The sequence below is a fragment of the Aphis gossypii genome, unplaced genomic scaffold, assembly GCF_020184175.1.
Source record: "Aphis gossypii isolate Hap1 unplaced genomic scaffold, ASM2018417v2 Contig00260_ERROPOS192875, whole genome shotgun sequence".
Taxonomy (NCBI): Eukaryota; Metazoa; Arthropoda; class Insecta; order Hemiptera; family Aphididae; genus Aphis; species Aphis gossypii.
Window position 1 is genome coordinate 168338 of NW_026083047.1, and position 24538 is coordinate 192875.

At 32.7% G+C, this 24538-nt stretch overlaps 1 protein-coding gene and 1 long non-coding RNA gene across 2 annotated transcripts; both read left to right on the top strand.

Annotated features, from left to right (window-relative positions):
• Nucleotides 1-378: 378 nt before the first annotated feature.
• On the top strand, nucleotides 379-765 carry LOC126553555 (uncharacterized). The gene is made up of 3 exons (XR_007606561.1): nucleotides 379-455; nucleotides 532-590; nucleotides 677-765. It is a non-coding gene; the product is annotated as an uncharacterized LOC126553555 (long non-coding RNA).
• Nucleotides 766-12974: 12209 nt separating this feature from the next.
• On the top strand, nucleotides 12975-15082 carry LOC126553566 (E3 SUMO-protein ligase KIAA1586-like). Its single transcript, XM_050208711.1, has 4 exons — nucleotides 12975-12998; nucleotides 13142-13562; nucleotides 13605-13685; nucleotides 13806-15082. The coding sequence occupies exons 1-4, from the start codon at nucleotides 12975-12977 to the stop codon at nucleotides 15080-15082; spliced, it is 1803 nt and encodes a 600-aa protein (XP_050064668.1).
• The last annotated feature ends 9456 nt before the right edge of the window (nucleotides 15083-24538 follow it).

Below are 24538 nucleotides of genomic sequence, written 5' to 3' on the forward strand. Positions count from 1 at the left end.
CGACGATATGCTAAACAAAATACCTTCATTCAAAATTTGTGGACCTTAAATGATTTATAATTTATTAACAATATCAACTTTGAAATTATATATTTAATATAGTTATTTATGTATTATATAGATGTCTGCAATTATTCATAACTATTACTATGGGGGTGCTGCCCCCATAAACGAAGAAAAAAAAATAGTAAGCATGAAAAAGTAAATTATTTAACTTCAAACTGATTAATTTCTATTTTTTTTTTTTTTTAGATGACAATCAACAAAATGTTGAGAAAAAAAAAAATAAAAAACCAAGTATGTATATTGTATACCTATAGAGTATGCTATGTGATTAATTTCACATACCTAATTTATTTAATTTTTTTTTTTTTTAAGAGTGTAAGACGTGTAAAAAATTACATTTCGGCAAATGCCGATTCAACAGGCCAACACTTATAAAAATAAAAATAAAAGTTAGTATACCTATATTGGATATTAAATTTTAATTGATTAAGCAATAATAAACATGTATTTTGTTGTTTAAATCAGAATGCAAAATATGTAGTAACAGCCACAAAGGCTTGTGCTGGTGGAGACCAGAGAGCCAGGTAATTATTGAATTCAATAAAACAGTTTCCTGACTAGGTGCAATTTAAATATGATTATTTTAATAATACAATTTTTTAAATTTTAGAAAACAAAAACCAAGGACCTGAGAGCAGTCCTTGACTCGAAAAAAAAAATAGTAAGTTTTTTTTTTTTAATACTTAAATATCACTATGCACATATCGAATATTTAAATACAATAATATTTATACTAAGTTCCTGTTAATTATAATCAAACCATGTCTTCATTTAATTTATTTATCAGTGGAATATCCAAGAAAAAAGTTCAAACTTCAGGAAATATTAAATTACTCTATAGTTAATTAAATAATAGGTATATGATAGTGCAATTATTGATATTGCAATTCAATTGAAATCATGAGATATCAAGATAGGGCACTTGCCCCCTGGACAAAAAATATTATGGACTTGTAGCTCAATAAATATTACCATAATATTATTATTATCGTTATTAACTTACATTTGAGAATTTTTTTTATTTCGACACCCCCCCCCCCCCTAAAATGTTACCTATGGACGCCCATGATTGAAATAACTAAAATGGCTCACTTTTGGTTTTCATAATCACACAATATCAAAATACATTCCACTACATTCAGACTCTCAAATATTTGCAACCAAACATTAAATGTGTATTTATTAAGGATTTTTTTTGTAATGTAACTAAACAACCACCCTCTCTCCCAAAAAAAATTCTGAATATCACTGATGTTCATAAAAAAAAAAAAAAAATAGGATAACTATCAACTTCAAACACCATAATAGTGTACCACTAAAGAATATGTGTATACACTGAAGAATAAGTTTATTAAAAATATTATGTCATAGTCAAACTAAGCATTTTACTAAATGACAATTAGTCAAATAAGTTCATTTTTTATTCAATTTCACTACCAGTCTAGACATTTAGTTAAATGATTTTAAGAAATTAAAAAATATAACGATATTTTCTATTAATTATTAGGTACTAATTAATTTATATATTATATAAAAAAAAAACCATTAGTGATGATAGTGAAATTATACAAAAATGTAATTTAATAAAATGTCTGATTTGACTATATGCCTATCACATATACACTATTCATAAAACTATAGTAAATACAAAATATTATCTAATTCTGTTGTAGAACAAAGAAGAGAGTCAGTCAAATGGAGGTGGAGGAGGACCAGGAGGACCGGTTAATTTCTTTTGAATAAAAAAAAAAAAAATCGTTTTAGTTTTTTTTTTTTTTTTACATCCTACCTATTTACCTACATTCATCATGGATCATTAAAAAAAAAAAAATTCTACCTATAAAAATTACAAAATTTTATAGTACCTGTTCTTATTATACGTTGACTAGTTGGTTGTGAATGAGTTGCTGGTTGAAGCAGGCAGATATGCTAGCCAGCATAACGTATGCAGACATGACTAATAAATAAATACACTTTTTGAAATCTGCTTCCTTAGGGTTATAGGACCTGAAAATGTAGGTGAATTATGTTAATTAGTAAGTCAAAGACATATGTGTCAAAAATTGTAACTCTCAGTGTATACCAATAAAGTTCTCACCGAAAAGAGTATAACATTGTTAATAATACTTACCTATACATTGTGCTATTTCAATTATTGCATTGAAATGTCTAGTCCATAGTAAAGTTGCCCATAATCACATCGGTTGGAGTAGGAAATTTATAATTTATTGGCCAAAATATATTTTATTTCGACAAAACAATTTCAATGAAAAAAAAAATAATAATAATAAAATAAAAAAAATCACATGTGCAGGCTACAATTAATATTCCATTCACAACCAGATTACCAGAAACCACTATTAAACAAATTAAAATTTAAAAAGTAAACATACCTTGACGAAATGAGAGGTATTATAGGTTATTATATTAAATATAATATTATATTATAAGTCTATGAATATACCATTACAATTAACTAAATATTTTGATTTTTGATAATCACAATGTAGGTACACTATAAAAATAATTTGAGCATAGCGACTGTCAGTGAAGTATTCAAATATCACGTACCTATAATGTATAAACTTACTATAAATGTATAATAATATAACATTATTTTCGAAAATTTTAAATTACATATTGGTACCACTGTATAGATTATAATGTTCAAACCACGAATTAAAATATACTGGATACCCAACGAGAGGTGATAAGGAGCTCCCAAAGTGACTTTTCATGTACAAAGGACTACTAGCGCTTCAAGGGAATTCAAAATATACTAATGTCGTTGTAATCAGGAATTGAATTATATAATATATATATTTCCTAGAAGTTTTATTAATTAATTTAATTCGTGGAATTTAAACGTTGACGGTATATTATCTTGTAAAAAGTCGCCACTAATATGATTACAAGTGCTAGGTGTAGTTTGCAACAGCTGTTTTAGCGAGTCAATTTGGGTCCCAGAAAAATGGTTGTTTGTATAGGTCGTTGGGTATCCACTATATTTTAATTCGTGGTTCAAACCACGGACTAAGCTGATATTATCCATGAACTCAACGTTTATAGATTATTCAAAATTTGAACTTCAAATGCTAATAAAAAAAAATTGTGCCTATGTATTCTTATAATTTTTTAATCACTATAAGAATTACATATGAGGAACTTTGTATACAATTTACAAGTATTTTGATAGGGCCAAAAAAATTTTATCAACACAAAATTTCAGTTGTCTTTGAAGAGCTCAAAAAAACTCAAAATATTTTGAAAATTAAATCATAGAAAGAAAATGTCAATCTAAATAACTGGTAAAATTTTCAAGTATATACGACTTATACTTTTTGAATAATAACAAATATTTAAAATCTTTTGAGGATAAATCGTTATCGTTACGCTATTTCGTAAAAATTTAAAATTCAAACGCACATAAAAATTTTTTGTCTGAATCCGGTAGAGTTTTTTTTACAGATATTTGAAGAAAAATGTATGGAGAACCTTGTACCAAATTTTCAAAACTTAGTTATAAAAGAAAAAAATTTTATGATTTTTCAACTTCAAAATTACTTGCAAATTTTCGCGTTTTCGACAGATTTCGTAAAAATTTGAACTATAAACGCTTATAAAAAAAAATTGTGACTAACGATTTTTAATTTTTTTTTAGCTCCAATAAAAACAACTCATAAGGAACCTTGTATTAAATTTTCAAAACTTTTTGGTCATCCAACAATTTTTTATCGACACTTTAAAAAAAATTTCTCAAAAAAATCGAAAATCTTAGTGGTCTATAAATAACTAAAAAAAAAGTCAATTTTTTTTGAAAATTTAACTATATACAGATACTACTGACATTAACATTTGGTGAAAATTTCAAGTATTTTCAGTGATTAGTTTTTGAATTACAACCATAAAAAAAAATCGATTTGGTCGAAAACTGGATTTGCGTAAAAATTCCCGTTTTTCCGTCATTTTTTTTTTTGTTTTTCTCGATTTTTTTGAAAACTGTTGGAAAATATTTACTTTTTACCTCTATAATGCACCAAGGATATTCACTTTTACATCGGAAACCACCCCCATTGTTTGAAATTGGAGCATTATTTCGACTTGTTATGCTGTACACAGACACAAAAAAAAAAAAACACACATCATTGTAAAATCAATACATTCATCACTTCGTTCAGAATCTAAAACTAGTTGATAAATTAAACCTAGTAAAAAACTTTAAACTATCAACAGTTATACAATTTTCGATTTTTTTTTTCAAGAATTTTCTGAATATTATAATTTTGGATGTTTAATCGTTTTGTTTCTTCAGTATCACAATTATTATTTTTTATTGATTGTACCATTTTTATTTTTGATTCAATTGATACATTTTTATCGAAAAATGATAATTCTGCTGTTTCTGATGTCAAATACCATAAATGTCCTGATAATTTTTTTATTGTTATGTTTGATATGTCAGGGTCAATTTTTTTATACAATATAAGATTTTTAAAAAGCTCGAAGTTTAAACTGGGAGCAAAAGCAGCAACGGGTGATGAGAACCAGTATTTTACGTAAATGCGTACTATAAAAATACAAATATCATAAATTATATTTTTTTCTTTAGAATTTAATTTAAATTGTTCCGAAAATAAACATATTTTTAAGCTATAAATAGCTTTAGACATCCATCTTGCATGGTGAATGGCTCCTGGGACACGAAATGATATCCCACGTACAGGAATACCACCAAGAAAGATTATAGTAAAAATTCTCTGTAATCTTCTCTACACTGTTGTACTTTTAAACAGTTTAAAGTGAATGATAATACTGTATCTACTTCATCATCTAACAGTTTTCTAGCCTGCATAATATCTATCCCAGATTTAAATTCAGTTGTATCTATTTTTGAACAATATTCTTTAAAACGTTTAAAAATTGGTACATTTGGACCTGAACTGCTTCCAAACTTAACATCAAAAACACTTTTTAGTATCACTTCAGATATGTGGTGTTGACACGGAAGATAGAGTAAGTCCTTTTCTAGTAATTGCTCTAGGAGAACACAAGCACCATTCAATCGACCTTTAAACAATCCAATATATAACAAAATACAGAAAAAAAATGAGTTATAATATATTGCAATTATTATTATTTACAATTTTTACCAACCCGTATTTGACGCTGTTGTATCACAACAAAGTGGTTTGACAGAATCTTTAATACCCCAGTCTTGAAGTGCGTGAAAAATTGCCTGTACTTGTTCTTTATCCGTTGCTGACTCTAATTTAGGAACTCCTAAAAGATATTCACTGTTGTTGTTCGTTGTGACTTGTGAGCACTGGTAAACGATCAAAATATTCATTTCCTGTTAATGCAGGTAGTATTTTACCATCCCAATGTACTACTGCAGCTGTCAATGGTTGTGAAAAACTTTTTCGTAATTCTTTATTAAATTCTGATCGAAAACGTTCTTGTAGCGATGTATTATAAGGACGATTAATTATAAAATCATTCACATCAAGTCCTAAAGCTTCTACGGTAGATATTAATAAATGTACTGCTTCTCTATTTGTTATTTAATATTTTACATTTATCAAGTGCCGCTGCAAGTTTGGTAGTAATAAACTCTCTACTGGCTCTGATTTTGGGACCAGACGATATGGATAAAGGTTCTTTATTTTTATAGTGAATTTCGTAATTCGATTGGAGCTCTTCATTTTCACTATCACTTGACGATTGTAATTCTATTTTTTGGTCTATAAATTAACAAAAATAATTGTAGTAATTACTATTTATATTTTTGATAATTTAAATATTGTTAAGTTAGTCCAAACATATATATTTACATTTATTATTTTATTTTATTTAAAAATATTACAATTTTTAAATTACCTATTTGATTTTTTAATATTTTAAGTAAATTAAAATAATGACAAATTTTTATATATTTTAAGAACTCACTTTTTAACATAAATTCATCATCAGCACGTTTTCTTTTCTTCTGTAACTCTTCTAATTTATTAAAAGCGCCATCTTCTTTTTTTGACAATTTATAATCTACTCCACTCATATGTCCTGGACGACCTGGCTGTCTTTGTAACAATAAAAATTGTCGATCTTCGTCGATTTTTATGATATCTAATGCATTAAAATGCGCAATATCAAATAACTCTTCCAATTTTTCAAGAAAATCATTTTCATTTTTTTTTTGTGTAGCTGTTTTTCTAGTGGAGTTCTTTTGCAATTTTCTCCATTCTCCGTAAATTAATTCTAATTTTTTGGAACAATGTTGAAAATCTCTAGTTGGAATTCGAGCTTTATCCCAAAAAATACTTGTTTCTCTTATGACAAGAGCAACACTGTTATGTTAATTTAAATTAACTTTACGTAAATTAAAAAAAAAAGTACACTTAGCACTTGTCTATTCGATGGTAATTTACATCCAATAATTTGATCTGTAATACATCCAATCAAATAAATATTTACGCAAAGATTATTTTTCAATGCCATTTTTAAATAAATAATTTATAAACGGTAATAATAATTAAATAATTAATAAAAACAAAAATAAAAATATAATATATATAATATATAATATTATATATTAGATTAAAATATAAAAGGTACTAGTTATAAGGTAGGCACTACTCGTATAATAACATTATAATGTGTCAAATTGTCGAGTGTAGGGTTTATCATTTTACATTAATACCTAGTCGCTGTCTTGTGTCTCTAATATTATTTTGTAAGTAACTTGTACAATGTACAAACATGTTTTATCCTACACGCTGTTGTACAATTTCGGAAACTTGGGACCATTACGTAACTATATTAGCATGTAGAATATTGATAAAAATGCAATAAGTATTATAGTCAAAGGTATAATGTGTTTGTGGTTTCGTAGTCTAAAAATACACACCTAATAGTGTAAATAATATAGTATCGGAGAGCAAATATCGATGTACCGTCACCAAAAATATTGATATATTGTAAAAACAAAATCAAAATTATTTATAAACAAAAAAAAAATTAAGGCGAATCTTCCCTTGTCAATGAAGTGGATTTGAGTTAAATTTGTTATTGATGTAGCAGCGCATATGACTATACTTATACAACATTTTCCAATGTATACACAAGATCCGACATCATGAGGGAGTAGTGGCAATGATAGTATAGGTATTTAAAACCTTTATATATTAATACTTTTAAACTCCACCGTTACATGGTAGAGCAGATAGCCATAGTACTTAGTTTAGTCTGTGTAAAATAATAACATGCATTAGGTATAATAGCACTGAAAATAATGCCATCTGTAGATTAAAAACCTAAACATTGATAGGTCATTTAAAAACTTTGAAAAAATGTGATAATTAGTTTTGTTAAACATTCAGTTTTTTGAAATTAACGAGAAACCATCAACCTCACAACATATTTATAAGAAACTTTTATTTAGTAAATATATATAGCTACAATAATAGTACTTTAAGTTTTTTGTGTAACATCAATTTTTAAGAGAGTAAACGCATAAAATGGTAATTGATTCCCAATTACTAAAACTTCAACCCCCTTGAAGCACGTTTTAGGGTTGATCAATCATGGCCAAACTTTAAACATATTATTTTTATGCATAAAAGAACAAATTTTAGGGGTGAGACATTTAGAATTCGAAAGTTCATAAATACGTAAGGACCACCCTAAATTATACAACATATTAAATTATACTTAGATACGAGTTACAATATAAGTTATAACTACCTATGTATTAATCAGAATTCAGATTAAACCTAACCTAACCAAAATGTGCAAAAATAAATAGTTTTAAATATGTAAGGTCTTAAAACAATAAATAATGTATATAATAAACTTGATAAAATGTGTTTAGATAAATTACAATTGAATTTGTATTAAAATTGTATTATCAATCAAGTAGTTATTCAATACAATATAATGATACAAACAAATAACAATTAACATGAGTATTTGATGTAAGTACTAAAATAGGTATTAATTATTATTTATGAACTGCATAGTGTGACTTTGACACGTTTCTTTAGTTTATTTCCCTGTTTACTAAAAAAATTAGTTATAATATTAGAATATAATTTTATTATTGTATAATATTAACTCAAATTATTATTTATTAATTTATAAAGAAATATTTAAATTTATTTATTTTTATTAACAACATATTATATTCAAAACAGAAGTTTTTTATAATTTTGATTATATATTTGCATTAAAATGTATAATTATATATTTTAAAACAGAAGTCACTGAGGAAATTGAGATAGACATTCAAAAGATAGATCAGAAAACATTTTCAAAAGTAGCAGAGACTGTTTACAATGTCAAGGGGATTGGCATTTAAAGGAACAACTTCAAAAATAGGATGTAATAACAATGGTAATTTTCTTATGGCCCTTGAATTATTGGCTGAGTTTGATCCTTTCTTATCAAACCATTTAGAAACATATGGAAACCCAGGAAAAGGTAATACATCATACATATCATATAATGTATAAGAGCAATTTATCAGTATAATGTGGTAGACAAGTACTAAATACAATTATTCAAAAAGTTAAAGCGTCTCGATATTTCTCAATGAGTGTTGACTCTACACCAGAAATATCACATATCGATCAGCTTTCGTTTTGTGTTCGATATATCAACAATAAAGGGGAACCCGTCGAAAGGTTTTTATGTTTTTTGGATCAAATTGGACATACAGCGGATAACATGGCAAATGTTGTATTTATTGTATTCAAAAAATATAACTTAAATATTGATTATATACGAGGCAAATACTATGATAACGCCAGCAATATGTCTGGGATTTATGCTGGACTGCGAGCAAAAATTAAAAATGCCAATCCCTTAGCAAAATTTGTACCATGCTCTACTCATTCCCTTGATTTGGTGGGAACTAATGCAGTTGATTGTTGTATTCAAGCTGTCTTATTTTTCAATTTACTTCAAAATATTTACACATTTTTTACAGCTTCTACTCACCGCTGGAAAGTTCTAAGCGCACCTGTTAAAGAATTTTCTGAAACAAGGTGGTCTGCCAGAGATTATGCTTGCCAATAACTAAACAAAAACTGGTCTTTAATTATTAAATCATTAGATCTAATAAAAAATGATGATGCTGAGAAAACACTTTCACGAAATGAAGCTAGAGGAATTCTAAACAAGTTAAATAATTTAGAAACTGCTTTCTTAACTATGTTCTGAGGTCAAATATATCACCGATTTAACCTTACGAGCAAGAAATTGCAATCTGTCAATATCAATTTGGGTGTAGTGTGCGAATTGTATAAATCATTAATAATATATATCATTGATTTACGCTCCGATAATAATTATGAGTATTTTAAACAATGGGCAATAGAAAAAGTACAATTAAGCAGTTTCAGTCCTGTACTAAACAGTCAAAAAGTAGAAAACAATTTTTTGATGAAGGACCATCTAAAGGAACAATAGTTGAATACTCTGATTTTAGAGTCAATACCTATTTTGTTATACTCGATCAACTGCACCTAGAACTAGAAAAAAAAAATGAAAAATATGTACATTTTTTTAAAAATTACAATTTCTTTTTCAAATTAACAGAGCTGACATCAATTGAAATTCGAAAGAATGCTGAAATACTTCAAAATGAATATAAAGATGATCTCAGCACTTTATTGGCTAATGAATGTGTTAATTTTAGAAGCCACTTATAATCTATCGGTGATGAGGCTCCTAAAACCATTCAGGAAATATGTAGTTTTCTGAGAAAAAATGATTTGATAGGTATGTTTCCACTATCCTTATATTGATGTGTCTCTGAGAATGCTGTTATGCACACCAGTTAGTAATTATTCGACGGAAAGGTCTTTCTCATGTTTACAACGTATTAAAACATATCTGAGGTCTAGTACCTCTGAAGAAAGGCTAAATTATTTAGCTATCATAAATATTGCAGCTGATATAACAACTAACATTTGATGATGTAATTCAAGAATTCGCAACACAACAGAGTAGAAAAAAAATTCAAATATTATATTTAATAGTTTTATACTTATGATTAAAATAAAGGAAGTTCCAAAACAATGATCTTGAATATTATTCTATATTATTAACATTATTCATTTAAATAAGTAATATAATTTAATTATTTGCTATTAAATTTCTCTCCAACTTATTCTATTTTCTGCTATTTCTCTCCAGTTTGCTCCTGGATCAACCTCTTTAACATCTTTCTTCACACAATCTTCCCTGATTACTGTGTTAATCATAGCGTCTTTTTTCCTCCAGGCGTGGCCTGCCCACAACAGTCTTCTTTTTTTGATTTCGTTTGAAATACATGATCTCTGAAACAAGTTCTGTAGTTCTTCATTGGTTCGAATTCTCCACTCTTGGGTTCTTGAGTCGAAACAAGGTCAGTATATACGTCTTAAAATTTTCCTTTCAAATGTGTCTAGTTTTATTTTCTCTATTTTTCTTGGTGCCCATGTTTCTGACCCATATAGGACGACAGGACGTATTAATGTCATGTATATTTTTATTTTTAAGTTCAAAGATATTGATCTCGATTTTAGCAGGGTTCCCACACCAAAATAGCAGTTATTGGCCAGTTGCATTCTTTTGGAAATCTCTACTTTTAACTCATTGTCCTGAGTTAAAAGAACACCTAAGTATTTAAATTGTGGAACTCTTTGGAATATATGCCCATCTACATTCATACTCTCCCCGTGGCGATACGTCCTGTCTTTTCTGTTTAGTTTCATATATTCTGTCTTTTTATCATTTATTCTGAGACCAACTTTATTCGCCGCATCCATCAGTTTTTTACAATGTATTTTTACTATTTCGATATTGTCTCCTAAGATGGCAATATCGTCGGCATATGCTAGCAGGCCTATCTTCAACTGTCCTAAAGTCACACCTCCTGATATGTTCATATCTCTGACAACCTTTTCCAGAACTAGGTTAAAAAGGATTGGAGATAATGCATCCCCTTGCCTTAAACCAGAAGTTACTTTGAACCAGTGGCGGTTTAGGATGTATTTTTTTAGTGAGGCAACGAATGTATTACTTTCCCTCCCTTCATAACAAAAATTAAACTTATATTGAAATCGGTTTCATTAGGCTCTGTGACAATAGGAACAGTTTATGATTATCTATATCGATGTGTTGTTGTTTATCGTGCTGCAATAACAGCTGCGGGCTGACCATATTACCTACTCATCTATTTTTAGTACTCAGAGGCGATTTAAAACGAGCCTCACGATGATCATTACGCATGCGCAATTTTGCTTATTTAATAGTCGTGTGCATTCGCGTACTTATGTGTGTGTGTGTGTAATTCATGTACACAAGAAACAATTCAGAGGCGATGTTCAAGATATAATATGATTATCGCTTATCGCGACATTTCGAGATCGAGTTTGACGACCTTTGCGGCTTTGTACGCAAAAAAGCTCGCCCGGGTCAACCGTCGTCCCCTCCTCTCTAGCCTGCACGACAACCGTGGATACTGGATATCCATCTACGCACGAAGTACTACCAGTTCTTCCGCGACCGTCGTATGGGACGTCGCATCTGTCGCGTGTGCGTATTTTTTCTTTAGTGCTGCTGTTGTGAGTGGTACGTGGCCTTTAACATCGTATGCTAATAGATTGCAAGGTCTTTACGTCGTCTGCGTTATTGACATTTGACGCTTTTATTGTTGTGCGTTGTGTGTAAAATTAACACCATGAGTGAAAAAAGAAAAACATTATATGATTTTTTTCAAAAAAAAAAACCAAAAATTAGTGATAGTGACAACGTGATTGTTGGGAATACAACAGGTAAGTGAATAACCTATTGGCTAGATAAATATAAATTGCAATGAACTATTAATCATAAATTTCTCATCTTATTAACATTTTTGTTGAATATTTAGATGGATTGAATTCGCGAGACGATTCAGTGGATCTTCCTTCGGCTGCATCTCAAGAAGGTAATACTAATAATACTATAGTACCTAAGTATTTTTTTACAAATTAAACTAATCTGTCTTATAAATTATTTCTATTCTAAAAGACCATTTTTGTCATTATTTATAAATTATCATAAATATTATTATGTTTTTATACTGTTGTAATTTATAATGATACCTATCAAAAAAATAAGTTAATGATTATTAATTTTTTTTTTCTAGGAAAAGAGAAGTCTTCAGTTGATTTGGAGGAAATTAGTTTAAATTTAGGTACCTATTTAGTTTTTTCAATTATAACAAAATTGAATTGGTATGTGTTTTATAGTTATAACTTATAAGTAATTAATATAATAACATTTTACAATTTGATATTAGATGTGTGCCTAATGACTAATATGTTATAATATTATATGTGTTTAAAGTGATAATAAAATATTTTGTATTTAACCTCTAAAAATAAAGTTGTTTTGTTATTTTTATTGTTATACTTGTTTATTATTAATTATATGTGTAGCTTGGTGTACATTGTAGCCTGTGTTTCTAATTTTATATTTGTTAATAAATTGGTAATTGTACATTTAACTTGTATTTATAATAAAGATGTTGCATAGCTGTGTCATACATTATAATGGTTTTTTTACTTAATTTTTATATAAATATAAAGGTGAATGCTTGTGTTAAATGTTGTTATTAAGCAATTTGTGTTTTGTTAACAAGTTGTTGAATATATGATATATCTATAATGATTAAGTTTTTTTATCAATGTAATATTTTATTTGAATATTATATTGATTTTATTAAAATCAGTATAACATTTATAATTAAAATCATTTTAATTAATTCAATTAATTAATTAATTGTATTGTAAATTAATTTTAATTTGGATGATTAAAATAGGTAACACATGGAGTAATTTTTTTTTAAATTTTTTTTTTTTTTACAAAAATAGATATACAATATAATGTCCTCAAAACTAGTACTACTGGTATTATTCATCAGCCAACTAACTGCATTAGTGACAACGAACCTCCTGAATGTTGGGACTTGAAACAAATAAAATATTTTTGTGAAGAATATCCTTGGATATATTTTAAAAATAAAAAATTGGGTTGTAAATTATGTCTAAAGGTGAATTTAAATATTGAAAAGAAACCAGAGTCTCATGTTCGAGTATCATCGGAATGGACTCAATGTAATATTGCTCCATCTGGGGATACCATTACCAAACAACAAGCTAGCTTGAGAAAAAAAATTTCGAAACATAAAGGGAGTCAGCCACATATTTCTGCCGAGAGCATAATTGAACGTAGTAAGCAAGAAACTTTTGAATTGCATGTATTAAAAACTACAAAATTGCAATTTGAAACAACAGAAAAAATATTTCGCACCGCCTACTTTATTGCTAAAAATCAGCGTCCATATGTCGACATGCCAAAATTGGTTGACCTACAAGTTTTAAATGGTATTTCAATGGGTAGAGTTTTGCAATCTGATAAATCCTGTGCCACTATAATTGATCATATTGCAAATGAAATGAGGATTAAAATGTGTAAAGATATCATTGAAAATAACAGGAAATTATGTATTATAGTCGACGAATCAACAACATTAAGCAAAAAAACAATGTTGGTAATATGTTTAAGGTGTGCCATTGGAGATGCTCTTGAAGTCAGTACTTTTTTTTTTGATATAGTCGAATTGGATTGTACAACGGCTGAATCGATAAAAACCGCTATACTTGACAATTTATTTAAATATAATATTAATTTGGGGTTTCTGAAAAATAATTTAGTGGGCTTTGTAAGCGATGGAGCATCTACTATGTTGGGTAGGAAAGCTGGAGTTGGTGCTTTACTTCTAAACCATTTTCCTGACCTTATTGTGTGGCATTGTTGCAATCACCGGTTAGAACTTGCCGTAAGCGACACACTGAAAGAAGTAAATGGTGTCAACCATTTCCAATGTTTTTTTGAAAAATTATATTCTCTTTATCACCAGTCTCCGAAGAATATGAGAGAACTTAATGAATGTGCAGAATCATTAGAACAAAGGATTTTAAAGATAGGAAAAATATTTACTATTCGATGGGTAGCATCTAGTTATAGAACGGTTCGTGCTGTATGGAATAATTTTGCTGTCCTACATAAACATTTTCTTGAAGCTTCTTTGGATAATACAAGAGACACAAAAGAAAGATCAAAGTATGCAGGTTTAAATAAAATGTTAACGTCCAATGATTTTATACTGAATCTAGGAATATTACTTGATGCTTTACATGAGTTGTCTGATTTATCATGTCAACTACAAAACCGAGATTTGAGTTTGACTTCAGCGCATACTGTAATTGAGAGAACAATTCGTGTTATTGAAAGCATGGTTGAAACGGCGGGACCAAAACTTAAAGAAGTAAATTTAGCGTCTCAGGAAATGAGTTTTAAAGGAGTAAAACTTACATTTCACAAAAGCGTTCAAAAAATCAATTCTTCTCAATTTTTTAGAAGTCTTTCAAACAATCTTAAATCAAGATTATTCACTACACAGTCATCAAATTCTTCTAATAATGCTTCTTCTAAATTTCAAGAAGAGTATGACCAATTATTGTCTGACTTAGATATTTTTGTTCCCAAAAATTGGCCCGATAACTTCAATATACAATATGGTGATGATTGTATACGCCGATTGTCTAAAAAATTTAAAGTTGATGAGATCACTTCAGTAAGAGGCTTCCGTCAATTCAAAGACACAAAAGAAGATAATGTTGAAGATCTTAAACTACTAACTACTGCAATTAAGTGTATAGCAATTTCATCTTCTGAATGTGAGCGTTCATTCAGTTCGATGAATGAAATTGTATCCCCCAAAAGAAATTCTTTGGGATCAGTACATATTTCATCATTAGTGTTTATAAATTGTGTTGGTCCGCCAATTGACAAGATTAACACAACAAAATGGATTGAATCGTGGGTGAAGAAAGGCAAACGAACAGCTGAAGAAGAAAATTGTCCTAAAAGGATCAAAATTACTGAAGAAAATGCATACAAGTCATTGTGGAATTTAATTAAAGAATAATACTTATCTCTGTAATTAGTTATATTATAATTTGTTTTTAAAATAAGTTTATAGTGATAGTAAATAAATGTTATGATTATACTTACTACGGCTTTATGTACTACCTTATAGTGCCTTACTAAATGTGTGGGGGTGGGGGGACAAAGTCCACAACGGGTTACTTTATAATTTATCTGCTATGGAACGGTGTTTTCTGAACTAAAACCAGCGTCCGTCCTCAATTTTTTTTCCAATTCGAGCACTGGGTGCGGCCCACGGTGAGGTACTCGGTTCTACGAGCCCCTGGGTCTCCATGTCGCGCACCATTTCGTCGATCGCCACTTGTTTTTGTTGTGGATACGGATATGGTTTTAGCGCGATGGGTGATGGGTCTTTTAGTACAATTTCGTGTTCAATTAATTTGGTACGTCCTACTTTTTCACTGAATACTACCGCATATTTATTTAATATTTCGGTGAATTTCGCGCGAGTTTCGGTATCGTTACCAAATTCTAATTGTGATAGGTCGGGACTAGTGGTGGGTGGTTGTGCCTTCCCTTTCCAGCATGTCGACGTACGAACGTGCCTACCCAAATGTATTGTACCCGCGGCGTAATCCCAAGAGACTTCATTGTCAATAAGGAAGTCGTGTCCTAGTAACGCGTCGCAATACAAATTATCTAGAATAGTTGCTTCAAATCGTATATCGAGTGCTCCTATTCTAGCTTCGAATGAGGTGGTGCCACTGGTTGTCGCAGTGTGACCGTCTGCCATTCGGACTGAATTTGGTGGTCCGTGGGGGGGTGATTTGCCGTATTTACTGGCTATTATCGGGTTTACATACGATTTTTGCGCCTGCGAGTCTAATAGGGCTGTTACGAAGCCTGACCGAAATTCGAGTTCAACCCCAGGGGTCGGAATTTTGTCCGGGCGTGTTCGTGTACCATTACTAGTCGTATTTCCACAGGCCGAGCGAGACAGTGGGTTCTGAACCGCGACAGAGACTTTGATCTTCGGCGCTGATCGCCATGATCTCACTGTCCCTATCGACTGCCTCTGTGCCCGCCTGTGGTATTACGTGCGCAGACTGACCTAATGCGGGGGCATGCGTGGTGTTCGTGTTCGCGTCCCCGTCACCTGTGAAGGTGAACACCAGTGTCTCTGTTGCCTTTGTCCCTACACCTGCAGTTACCGCATGAGCCGGTTGGTGCTGAACACACGTGTCACCGGTGAGGTGAGTGTGAACGGCGCAATGGTGTAGGTTGGGGGTCTGTGAACGGGTGTCGATAGGTGTTGTGACGGAAAAAATTGTTGTAGTAGGTTGTTCTGTGTGCTGAACTTCCGTACTACGCGTTTTTCGATTACGCCTATTTTTTCCGTGTGTACTACCGATAATGTGTGTTGGTGGGTGGGGGGGAGGTGGTGAGTCGATGGGACGGACTAGTCCCCGTCGACTCCCCCGCCGTTTCCCGGCCTGGTCGGTCGGTGTGGGCACCTACTGTTCCAATGGAGTTCCCCGCAGAACTTACACGGCCCCGGTGGCTGGTCATCAGATGATTTGCCAAAACATTTTTTTTTGACCGGGGGGGGGGGGGGTATTTGCGGGGTGTCCGGCCCCTTTTTGGGGTTTGGCGTCCAGCGTTGTGTGGGCGGGTTGGTGCTGTCCGTTTCCGGATCCAAAACGCCTGCGATGCGTCTCAGCTCGCTGAACGTTTGTGGTCGGTGCAAACGGAGGTGCGTACGAAACGTGTCGTGTGCTAGGCCAGCGATAATACCTACCAATTCCGATTCGGATAGGCCGGTGGTTACGCGGCGTGCTAGCTGATTTTTAGTTAACACGAATTCCGTTAGCGATTGTTTGGGCGTTTGTCGTGTTGACACGATGTCGGCGCGTAATCGAGACTGAATTTCGGCGTTATTGAAATTTTCCAAAAATTCGTCCCGAAATTCTGCCCAGGATAGGTCGAGTGGCCTGATAGAGCTATACCACGTACTCGCCGTTCCTTTTAATTGCGGTTCGACCGCCCTGCACCAACCCGAGTGGTGTATACGAGCTTGCCCCAAAATCGCCTCGGTATTATCTATATATCGTACGGGGTCCTCGGCCCTTGTTCCAGTGAACTCAGGTAACGAGGCTCTTGGTGTACGCAAGTCCTCGTACGGTATTAACACCGAACGTTGACACGGTCGTGTCGCACGAATACCGCGATCTCACCCGCTAGACCCCCTTGCCTAGGTATCACCACTCGTTCGATAATCAATCGGGACACCCGAGCGATTAACCGAACCAGTTTCTGAGTCGGCGATGAGCCCCGAAGCTCCCGCGGCGTGGGTGACAACCACCGAGAGCTTCGGCGGCGTTTTTGTCTATCGTTAACCGTCGTTACGATCGATCCCCGCCCGCCGCCGTCCTATTTAAAGTCCGTGCTTTTATGCGTTTTTCCGCGACTGATCTATATATTTGATTTGTTGTTTCTTCTATTCACTTCGTTTTTCACACGAACGTGATTTTTCTTGTATTGTACAATATATACATATTATTATATATATATCTAAACTTTCGTTTCTCTAATTATTTACCTTTGTCTTTCCTGTTATTAATTTATATTATTTATATTACTTGTGCTACGTGACAACGTTCCTGTGTGCGTGCTTCGTACGGCGTGTATGCGGACATATTACCCGTCCGTCCCGTCACGTCGCCGTGCGTATTCTGCGCGGCTACGTGTTGATAGTCTGTCCGGACGGCGTAGCTGGCTCCGGGTAGAGCGTTGCCTGCACCGTCCGCGTTTGACTTACCCGACTGGTCGTACTCACGTGTGTTTGCTACGACCTGTACGGGTGGCGGGGTGACGGGGGACCGCGCAGCTACCTGCTGCGGCGGCTGTTGTGCGAATGCACTGCGCATTTCAGTCATGAAATTTGCCATGCTCGCCTCGAGCGCCGACAAACGCGCCTCGAACGCGTTGATGTTGCGGTTCTGTGGCGGCGTCTGTTGTAGCATCTGTAGCTGTGCCGCTGCGGTCTTAAATACATCGACGCTGGGCACGTTAGTGCCCGAGGTGGGTTGGACCTTGCCGTGTCCCGAGCCGCCGCCCGAGGTTAACTGCCATGCACTGGGGCATGCAGTGTTCGCCGTAGCCGGTTGTCCGGCGACCCAGCTCGCGTCCGTGCCTACCATTGTCGATGTTGCGTACGGCTGTTCTCCTGTGCCGTCCGTTTGCGTATTTGACGCAGACTGCACTGGATTAAACCGTACGTTGGCGGGGTCCTGTCCACTTTCCCTAATGAACTCCTCTAGCCTAATTATGACGTCTGACTTTGAGCCAGATATGCTTAGTCCAAGGGACGTACACTCGCCACCTAGCTCCGCTGTCGACAACTGTTGTAACGATTTGCCTGACATATTGTTTTTTTTGTTTTTAAATAACAAAAATACAGATGTAGACGTTAAACTATCGCGTTGACGGTAGCCTGTGCTTGTTGTACGGATGCTCCGAGATTATTCGGTCGAGGGTGTGAGCGAGAAAGGGAAAGAGGAATAGAAATTATCTAACAAACAAAACAAACGGAATACGCGCGATGTTTACAATCAATATTTTGATTACACCCGCGCTGATGATAACCAGCTGTGCAGCTGATTGTGGTGTCGCCAGTACGGTCCAAAAATAACGTAAGTAGGTCAACGTACTAGGCGGCGGCGGTGAAACCTGTTTGTCTCGGCGGCGCGAGGCGGCTGTTCACGTTCGACGGCGGCGCGCGATTTTATTTTCGTGTGACGAAATTACCAACGGCGGCAGCGATACTGGATCGGAGGTTCCTCACCTGTGCGCTGCGCTGCTATCTGTATTATCGTCGCGGTACGAAAAGCAAGTGTTCGGCGGGGTGGTGTTACGTTGCGTAATCACTTCCCAAGCCGTTTCACGGTTATTCTCGGTTGCGCGGAATTCCCTGTACGTACTATAATACTTTTTACGTAATCGTTAACTCGGGATTCCTAGCTAACCGGAAAACACACCTCTGGCTAAAATATCTTAATAATAATATAATATAAGCAATTTACCCGAGGTACGTGTCAGCGTGAAAGGAAACTCTTACCTTTACGTTGACTTCTTTTTGAGGTGATTCCTCAGCGGGGAGCCAATTTGACGCGGTGACGACGGTAGTGCTGTTGTTGGTGACCGCGGTTCATCGGTCTCGGTTGTATGTAGGAGAGAACACGATGAAAACAAAGAACGCACGGTTTCTGTTCCACGGGTGTGTGGGTGTTGGTTTTATTATAAAACAACGAAACAACAAAAGAAAATAAAAATAAAAAAAAACAAGAAGTAAGCCGATAGTGTGGCTGGGTTGTCGAACTTTTGGTGTACGCTGTTCGACGGTTAACGCAAGAGAGCCCGACCGCCGGCGGCCGGTACTCGTTCGGCACGACCTGTCTTCCCGTCCTGCCTAGCCTTTGGGGCGTTGGTGGGAGAGTCGACAGAACCGTCTTTTCGTCGTCCGTGATGGCGGTTGATAAAGGTGCAGACCGGTCGCTGCGATGCCTGTACTTTGTACTGGCAGCCGTTGCGTACCGTGTCAACATCTCAAATGTATCATTAGTGCATTATAATTATTGGTGCGCTTACCATCCCGACACGTGTCATGGTCATAGTAGCAACCGAATTGCCCTCGACACGAGGCATGGTCATACTAACTTAGCCTTGATATCTTGTAGATATCTTACAGATATCTCATAGCCCATAACACCTCCCAACAAAAAAAAAGGTTTATGTCTGCAAGACAGAAATCTTTACAATTTTTCTTAAATGCACTCAGTTACACTTACAATTTCAGTTTTACATTGGTAACTTAATAATAATGTTAGTTATATCAAATTTAAATCAATTAAGAATACAATATAAAGTATGTTAGTATAGTATATTTTATTAATATATATATATATATATTTTTTTTTAATATTTAAATATCCTTCACCTTGATTAATACAATTAAAATAATAAAATAAATTCGTGAATAATTAATTAACATTACACACGAACGTTACGTTCTACCCACATACCAAATTAAATAACTTAATAACAAAACTTAATCATAGGATATAACAGTATATATATTTTAAAATGTTCTATCAAATTTTCGTACTGTTGCTTCTGTAACACATAATTGAATATACACTTTGTATATTCCACATCCAATCTTGGGTCATGTGCATACGTAGTCTTATGTTTCTTATTACATATTCTGTCATGCGTTTCTACTAAGTTCAACAATCTTCCTGTTTTATCGAATTTTCCTATATCTATTTCGAAGATAATCTCCCTATTGCTTAATTTTTCAAACTGAATAAAAAAATTCTTATTAAAATATTTGTCATAACATGTAATGTTCAACATAGGATAATCTAAATTCAACCTTTGTAGAATTGTTTTATCCGAATGCCCATTCCATACTACTATTATATTATTTTCCTTATTCCCTTGTCTGATATAATGATCAATATACTCTCTCGTTAAATTATTTCGTGTTGAATTTAAACTTTGTTTTAACTGATCTAAACACGCATCTCGTAACTCTGTTTTGCACACAAATATTCTCTTTATTTCTTTAACTGCTACTTGCAACTCTTTCTCAATCATGGGTCTAGCTTTTTCGTCAATTGGTAGCAATAAAGGTCTACCTTTTAACTTACTAACCTCAAATTTTTCCAAGCTATTTGATATAGCACCAGAGATAACTACTATACTCGTTCTTTTTACCATTGAAAATTCAAAGTCCATGATTATGAATTTATGTGTTTCTTTTCTGGATAATATAAACAATGTTACATTATATATATATTTATTGATTATTGTATTATACTAATTTTTATATTATTTGTTATTATTTATTATTATTTTTTTTTTTACGAATAATAATGAATTATCAATATTAATATTAACGTGGTGATGGTGGTGCGCTAAATGGTACTTCATCATATATTTCTGAAGCAAAATTTCCCCTTCTTACATTTCGTATTTGTGATCTATAATCAGCCAATCTTCTTGGTATATCAATCACTTGGCGATTGCTAACCTATCTACATTTTAATAGTATTTATATAGCTATTATTAATATAATACTATAATAGATAGTATAGCCAAAATTATTGTAACATACAAAAGATTTGAATGTATGAACTGGTGTTTTTGACTTTGTTCTCTATAACTTCTTCGTCTATCATTTGCTGAATCTTATCAAGTGACCTTGACACACTGTGCAGATATGTTAATTGTATTTTTGATGTATTATTCCATACATCGCTCAATTTATATTTATGTATATGTTCAGGTATTTTATTAAATATATTCTGTATTTTAGTATTAGGTACAAAATCTTTATAATTTGTATTCGAAATATCCTCTATAGGAGTCAACACTGCGTCACGTGTGAATACTTGACAATTTATGTCTAATATAGTTATTGCACCTGAAACCTTAACTTCTTGAACGAAAGATTCGGGTAAATCTGTGCAACTTATTGTTACAGTATCATCTCCAGCATGTATCCATGTGTTTTTATTAAGAATTCTATGGTAAATGTTTCTAACTAATGGAAATTTGTTGATACTACATCCCGTTTGTAATGCATCCGGTGTTTTAAATATTTGCATTTCACATGGTGTATTATCATTGTTATCTAACATTGGCTGTGTAGCCTTGCATATTCTGTATATTGCTGTTTCAATGCAATCTTTTGTCTCTTTTTCCGTGTAGGTAGTAAATTGTTTTCTATCCTTAGTTATTGCAACGTAAGTATACGTATTTGTGGAAATATACCATAAGTCAACTCCATCTTCAACAAATTTTATTGGTATAGGTATTATATTATATAATGAAAGTTCTACGTCGAAAACCAATGGTATTCTTGTAATAAATACCAATTGTTCATTTTCATAGTATACGCTTATTTTTGTTATTTTCAAAAATTCACTTAATTCTGACGCTTCTGTTCCCATAGGTATGGCATATTGTTTTTTAATTGTTCGTTCTGCTGTTTTCAATTTTGACGCAAGTTCTTGTGGTGTCATAAGACTTGGATGTATTAACCCCTCTCTTTCAGCTGTTATTATCTGTTCCAACGTTGAGGTTTCATACGCATACTGATTAGTTATTATAGTGTATAGATTATGGACTTCGCCAGCCAATAGTAAATCTAATACGTCATCAGTTATATTCTGTAATTGCATCATTCTCTCATGTAATTTTTGTTCTTTAGTTGATATTTCTTTATATAGTGCCTCTGTTTGATTTAGTGAACTAGCAATCTTTTTAACTGCTGTTTTTACTACCGTTGTTTGCGGTTTCACTATATGTAAAATATTAGCTCCTGTTTCCTCTGTTTGTTTGGTTGCTTCTCTAGTTTTCTTTGCACATTTATCATCACATACACCAAATAATGTATACATGGCGTTACCAACAAAGTTTATTAATCCCCTTTTGTTTCGTTTATTTTCTTGATAACCATCGGTTTGATTAACACTACCTCCTAATGACATATACAATCGTTCCTTTTGATTAGTTATTTCATCATATAAATCAGTTATTACTATTTGATATTTCCCACACAAATCTATATGACGTTTGTCAGTACATATATTTGTTATATTTTTCATTTTCAAACCTAATAAGTCATACTTTGTATTATATTCCTTAAGTGAAAAATACGTAACTAGTTAATACTTTGCTCCTATCACCTTAGTGGGGCCTAAATTTTCATAATAAAAAACTTTGGATTGTTCATAGGGTACATATGTATAATATTCCGATGAATTTATTTCATTAGCACTGTTAAGTCCAACCATCATCACCAATCTAAAAGTAAAAATTATACCTTCATTATAATACTACTTAATAACATCTAGTTATATGGGTTGTTAGTTTATTACATATCATTAATTATTATATATTTTTTTTTTTAACAAACTTCCTTAATCTATTCATTTATACTATAATTTTATATTTAATTAATCATTTGCTTTATCATTATAATACCGTTTTACATTATTTTTATGTACGGTAATGCCTCGTCGGCCACGTTGTATAACTATATTTTCATCTCCTATTACTTCAATTACTTCATATGGTCCTAACCATAGTGAATTAAGTTTGTTTTTATGTGCGTTATCTTTTAAAAGTACTAAATCTTTCACGTGTATATTTACAGGATTCTCATTTTTGTCATATCGGTCCTTACTTTTTACTTTGTGTTCTATTAACTTCTTTCTCGCTAATTTATGCGACACTTGCATACTCTGTTTCAAATCATATAAATAATCATCGTAATTATATTGTGGCTCTGGCTCGGATTTTAATTTATTCGGTATTTCTAACTTACGCCCATACACAAACGCGTATGGTAGAAAATTAGTTGATGTATGTACCGTTGAATTATATACTGTGGTATACCGGTATTTCAGTATACGCGGTATAACCAACTAGGTAAGTTTTACCCTCGTATTCACTAGTTAATGACACTCTCTAAAATAAATTAGAATGGCACTGTTAACTAGGGAGGTACGATGGGTTTGCGGTAAATCAACTATGCCTTACCCTCGTACTCTTTAGTTAATGACACTCTCTAAAATAAATTAGAATGGCACTGTTAACTAACGAGGTACGATGGTGTGCGCTTGTCGATTCTTCGCTCCTTTATAGTGGAAACGACTCGAAGATTACCTATACCCGTGGTACGTATATCTCGGCGCTGTTTCCTATATAAAGGTAGGAACGCAAGGAAGACTTAAATGATATCCAACTCTGGTTGTCCTGGTCGGAAACACTTTTTTATTAAACTCAAAAACATAAAATAAACAATCAAAAATTCTATTAATTTAGTCCGTACTATAATCGCCGCTTCACACGTGCGATCGTCGTACCTACACTCTCGCCGACTCACTCAGCGACAGCGGGACCCCCCCTGCCCGTGCTTACGGCGGTCTTATATACGAAATTTTTCTTGTCGCCTCAGCACATTTTGCTTCACCGGCCTCTCCCATGTTTTATTTAAAAATATTTTTCTTTATACATATTAAGTAATAATTTGGACGACTGTCTACAATATACGACATAACTTTCCTACAATTGCTATTGTAGATGGAGTTAGGGCCAAATTAAAAAATTATTTTTGCAATTTACCTTTTAACCACCCTTGTGAGTTTTTTGATAAATTGTTTTTAATTAATTTGTTTACAAGGTTTAGAATATTTACAGCTATCAAATTTTTTAAATAGAAATTTAATGTCTGAAAAAAAAAATGAAGAATAGGAAATTAACTATTCTAACTCATTTGTAAATTTTTTAAATATAATAATGTATAATGTATATAATTTTTTAAATAATTTTTGTATGTTTTCATTTATGTTGATTTACTCTATGTATTAAATAAAATAAATAAAATATTGTGTAAATATTGAAATATTTTATTTTTATTTTTTGG